The 5,000-nt window shown below is 29.6% G+C and overlaps 1 protein-coding gene across 1 annotated transcript in view; it reads right to left on the bottom strand.

The window, feature by feature from the left end:
• LOC307171431 (putative methyltransferase NSUN7) overlaps positions 1-2,470 on the bottom strand; it is a gene marked incomplete at its 5' end in the record, with an annotated part of 33,411 nt that extends 30,941 nt beyond the window's left edge. Inside the window, 2 exons of the mRNA XM_079893037.1 lie at positions 1,543-1,830; positions 2,395-2,470. Coding sequence (XP_079749163.1) covers positions 1,543-1,830; positions 2,395-2,470 — 364 coding nt within the window. The remainder of the gene's footprint in view (positions 1-1,542; positions 1,831-2,394) is intronic.
• Positions 2,471-5,000: the final 2,530 nt, after the last annotated feature.

Below are 5,000 nucleotides of genomic sequence, written 5' to 3'. Positions count from 1 at the left end.
GCTGTCAATCATAGTCCGCGCGTCATTGTTGATACGCTGGAGCACTGTCTATGAGCAGAATGGCGTCTAAGAGATTGTGGTGTTCTGTTCTCGGGTGTAATAAGGAACACAGCATCATTTTGATGTTCCTAAATCCGAACCGCTGAAGACGCAGTGGCTGAGTTTGTTTTTGAAGGGAATATTCCCCACGATCAACGTCAATGCTTTCATGTTTGCGTGAATCATTTCTCTCCAGACTGCTTTATAAACGAGGGTCAGTATAAAGCTGGTTTTGCTAAGAAGCTGCTCCTGAAAAAAGGATCGGTACTAACTATTCGTGTTCCTGCTGCACCTCCAGAAGAAGAAGTGAGTGTAACGTTCTATTAACCTTTATATTAATATTTATATTAATCTTTGCAAATCGCTTTGAATTTAACATAAGGGTGTCCAAACTTATGCACCCTGTATTTTAAGGAAGAACATTTATTTATTTACAATACATTATTCATTCACAAAGAAAATTGGTGTCCTTAAAGGTTGGATTTTTCCTAATTTTTTAAATTAAGGCATTAAGTTAAATTTCCAAAAGATGATTTTTTATTCCTCTTTTTAGTTAACTTTAGCATGGGTGTCTAAACTTATGCATAGCACTGTATTTATACATAATTTAAATTATATAAAAATAGAAATATGTTGTATACACTACTGGTCAAAAGTTTGAGATCGGTAAGATTTTTAATGTTTTTAAAAGAAGTCTCTTCTGCTCACCAAGGCTGCATTTATTTGATAAAAAAACAATAAAAAAAAACAGTAATATTGTGAAATATTATGACAATTTAAAATGACTGTTTTCTATTTTAATATATTTTAAAGTGTAATTTATTCCTGTGATCAAAGCTGAATGTTCAGCATCATTACTCCAGTCTTCAGTGTCACATGATCCTTCAGAAATCACTCTAATATGAGGATTTGATGCTCAGGAAACATTTATGATTATTATCAGTGTTGAAAACTGTTGTGTACAATTTTTTTTCAAAATTCTTTGCTGAATAGAAAGTTCAAAAGAACAGCATTTATTTAAAATAAAATATTTCGTAACATTATAGTTTCTTCACTGTAACTTTTGATCAGTTTAACTCATCCTTGATGAATAAAAGTATTGATTTATTTGATTTCTTTCCCCAAAAAATTAAAATAAAATTCTCACTGACCCCAAACTTTTGAACGGTAGTGTTTAATGTTACAAAAGCTTTAGATTTCAGATAAATGCTGTTCTTTTGAACTTTCTATTTTAAATTGTCATAATATTTCACAATATTACTGTTTTTTTAATTGTTTTTTATCAAATAAATGCAGCCTTGGTGAAAAAAACATTAAAAATCTTACCGAACTAAAACTTTTGACCGGTAGTGTATTAATAACACATTTTTCTTAAATATATTCATGCATGTGTGTGTATTTATATATACAAAATGATTATACGCCCAGCCCTAGATCTGCTATTAGTTTTCATAACGTGAGCCGCTTCTCTTCATTAGTGTGGGAAACATGCTTGGCACTCACATTTGAGCGTGTTGAAAGCGAGCTGGTACGCTAACCGCTGAGACGCCTCGCCCCTGACCTCAGGCACGCTGACCTCTGACCTGTTCCCGAAGCTGATGAGCCTCTGAGCCGCGGGTTTCTGCAGGTGTGTGTTCTGAAAGATGGCCGCCGCGCGCAGGAACACCCGGTCGTCAGGATCCGCCGGGTCGATCTGGAGCGCCCGGATCCAGCAGAGAGAGACGCTTGAGACGCGAGGTTTGAGGGCCACGTTTGGATGAGCGCTGCGCACATGCTCCTTTCCTGACCATCCTGATCAAACCAACACTCAAACCACCTATAAATACAAAGTTCAGACGCTGAATGCGAGCAGAGAATCATTTCAGTCTCAAATCTAATGGAAACCCAAGTCTGTATGTCACTGCATTGACAAAATATGCCATTTTTATTGTAAAGAAAGATGCACAAACACACTTTACCAATAAAACATTTGATAAAAAGATGAAGAGAGACAGATACAGCCTAAAGGAATCCCTCTAATGGAAAGTGTCACAATGTAATTGTCATTTAAAATACATAAACATAATTTTTTTTTATTGAAATTTAATTTTATTGATTTATTTTAATCTAAAGTATTCATTTGTTATTAATTTATTGTATTTAAATACAATTTCATTGATTTATTTTAATCTATTTTAATCTAAAGTATTCATTTATTGTATTTAAATACAATTTTATTGATTTATTTTAATCCATTTATTTTCATTTCAATCATTTCGGTCTCAAATGTATTTGGAAACCCAAGTCACTGCATTGAAAAAAATATGAAATTAATGTCATTTTTATTGTAAAGAAAGATGCACAAACACACTTTACCATTAAAACATTTGATAAAAAGATAAAGAGAGACAGATACAGCCTCTTGATCTAATGCAAAATACTGTTCAGACATTTATAAGTGTCCAAATATGTAGTATATTTTATTTACACTTTACAATAAGCATTATTGTAAACTACATTAGTTAAGATGAGCCAACAGTGAAAAATAATCCTAAAACATTTATTATCTCAGTTGGTGTTAATTTCAACATTTAATAATATATTCTTAACATCAAAAGTTGTTTCTGTTAATGTTATTTAACGGACCTGTCCTGAGCTGACATGAACTAACAATGAACAGCTGTGCTTTTATTAACTAAGATTAATAAATGCTGTACTGTATTAATAATTAACTAACATTAGCTAAAGGAATCACTCTAATGGAAAGTGTTGCAATGTAATCATCATTGAAAATACATAAACAAAACACAATGTTTTTATGTAGCTATTTATTTGTATTAAAATCAAATTTTATTGATTTATTTCCTTTCCATCCATTTATTTTCATATAAAGTATTAATTTATTATTAGTTTATTTTATTTCAATCTAGTTTTATTTATTTATTTTGATCTAAAGTCAAAAATTAATTAATTAATTTTATTAAAATAAAATTGTATTTACTTATTTTAATCAATCATTTTAATTTATTAATTTTATTTAAATCAAATATTATTGATAATATAATGTATTAATTATTTATTTGCTTATTTTATTAAATCAAATTGTATTTATTTTAATCAATTTAATTTACTCTAATGTATCAATTATTTATTTGTTTATTTATTTTATTAAATCAAATTGTATTTATTTTAATCAATTTATTTTACTCTAATGTATCAATTATTTATTTGTTTATTTATTTTATTAAATCAAATGTATTTATTTTAATCAATTTATTTACTCTAATGTATCAATTATTTATTTATTTTATTAAATCAAATTTTATTTATTTCAATCAATTTATTTTACTCTAATGTATCAATTATTTATTTGTTTATTTATTTTATTAAATCAAATTTTATTTATTTTAATCAATTTATTTTAATCTAATGTATAAATGTACTATTTATTTATATAAAATACATAAACAAAACACATAAGCAAATTTCATTCAGATGTGGCAGAATATTATAACTATAGTGATTTAAAATCATTTCCCACAAACAAGTTTTAAAGCTGAGATATTAAATACAAAACAACAAATCAAAACAAATCCATACTCAATTTCTGTTAGCAGGACTAGCATAACTGTTCACTGATTAAATTATAATTATGATTTATTCCCCGACTAACACTGAAAACGGTTATAATATAATATGTATTCTAGACAACCGGATAATGATGTTTGAGTAACGTTATATGACAAATATGACACAAAAAACATACTTACCCGAAACTCTTCAGTCCGGCGGTGATTATGAAAACACTCGCTGAATCTCTGAGTCTCCACGATCCGCGTGTGTTCAGGAGAATAAATCTGCGAATATCTGAGGAAACTTTACCGAACAAAAACAGCCTGAAACTGGAAGTTTATTGCCAGATGATGACGCAGGCAGGATTCCGTCTCCATGGCGACGGGAGGCGCAAAGGCGGGAACGATGAGCTGAGGGAGAGCGGGTTTACTTACTTCACCAGCAAAACAAACGTAAGTTTTTTATACTTGTAAAGCTCACACTAGGGGCTAATAGTTTACTCATTGTGCCATTATGAGTCACTTTATATTTAATCGACCGTTTAATCCAATAAGCGATCACATTTAAACTATGAAAGTCGTGTGCGTTATAATTTTACCTGTTGTGTTCAAGATTTAGATAGAGCCCTCATAACTCGCTACACACGATATTTAACCGTAAATAACGTTCATATAATCTGTTATCACACTATGAATGAATTGAAATGAAAGCGCCACGCTAGTGTAAGTTAGTGTGTGTAACTTTATAAACACGAGGTTAACGGTTAGTGAAGAGGTTCATTATCTGTGAGGATCTGGCGCTCTCTGCTGGACACGATCGGAACTGCAACTGAGACAAATGCATAATAATAACAAAACATCTGTACTCGGTTTTGATATTAATTCATATCTCTGCTGGCTTGTCATTTATTTATTTTCGTTTATTTCACGCAGGGTGAAAGAGACCAGATTAGATGTACGATATGACGTTAGGGGGCGCTGGAAATAGAACAAAAATACAAGTATGATGGCAAATTATATTATAAATGCATAAAATATTTATTTTCACTACTTTTTTTCTCTCTAATTGCCTGTACTGTACTGTTGGATATACGTATTTTTTATTTTATCAACATATTTGTATTAATTTATTATTTAATGAAATTTCATAAAAAAAAAATATTTTAATACATTTAATAATCTTATTATTTGTTTATTTATTTTAACTTTTTTACACTACTTTTATTATTTTTATTTATTTAAACCAAGTTTATCTATTTTTTTATTTTTTGTCGCGGACTGGGTTGGAGGAAAGGAGCGAGGACTCAAGTGCACAAACAATGGGTATTTATTAAGTAATAAAAAATAAAACAAAATCTTTATCAAAATATCAAAATTAGTTCATTATTAATTAATGAATTTAAATAAAAT

Source organism: Squalius cephalus (assembly GCF_949319135.1).
Source record: "Squalius cephalus genome assembly, chromosome: 14".
In the NCBI taxonomy this organism is placed as follows: domain Eukaryota; kingdom Metazoa; phylum Chordata; class Actinopteri; order Cypriniformes; family Leuciscidae; genus Squalius; species Squalius cephalus.
The sequence above is the reverse complement of the archived record's forward strand: the minus strand, read 5'-3'. Positions and strand labels throughout refer to the sequence as shown.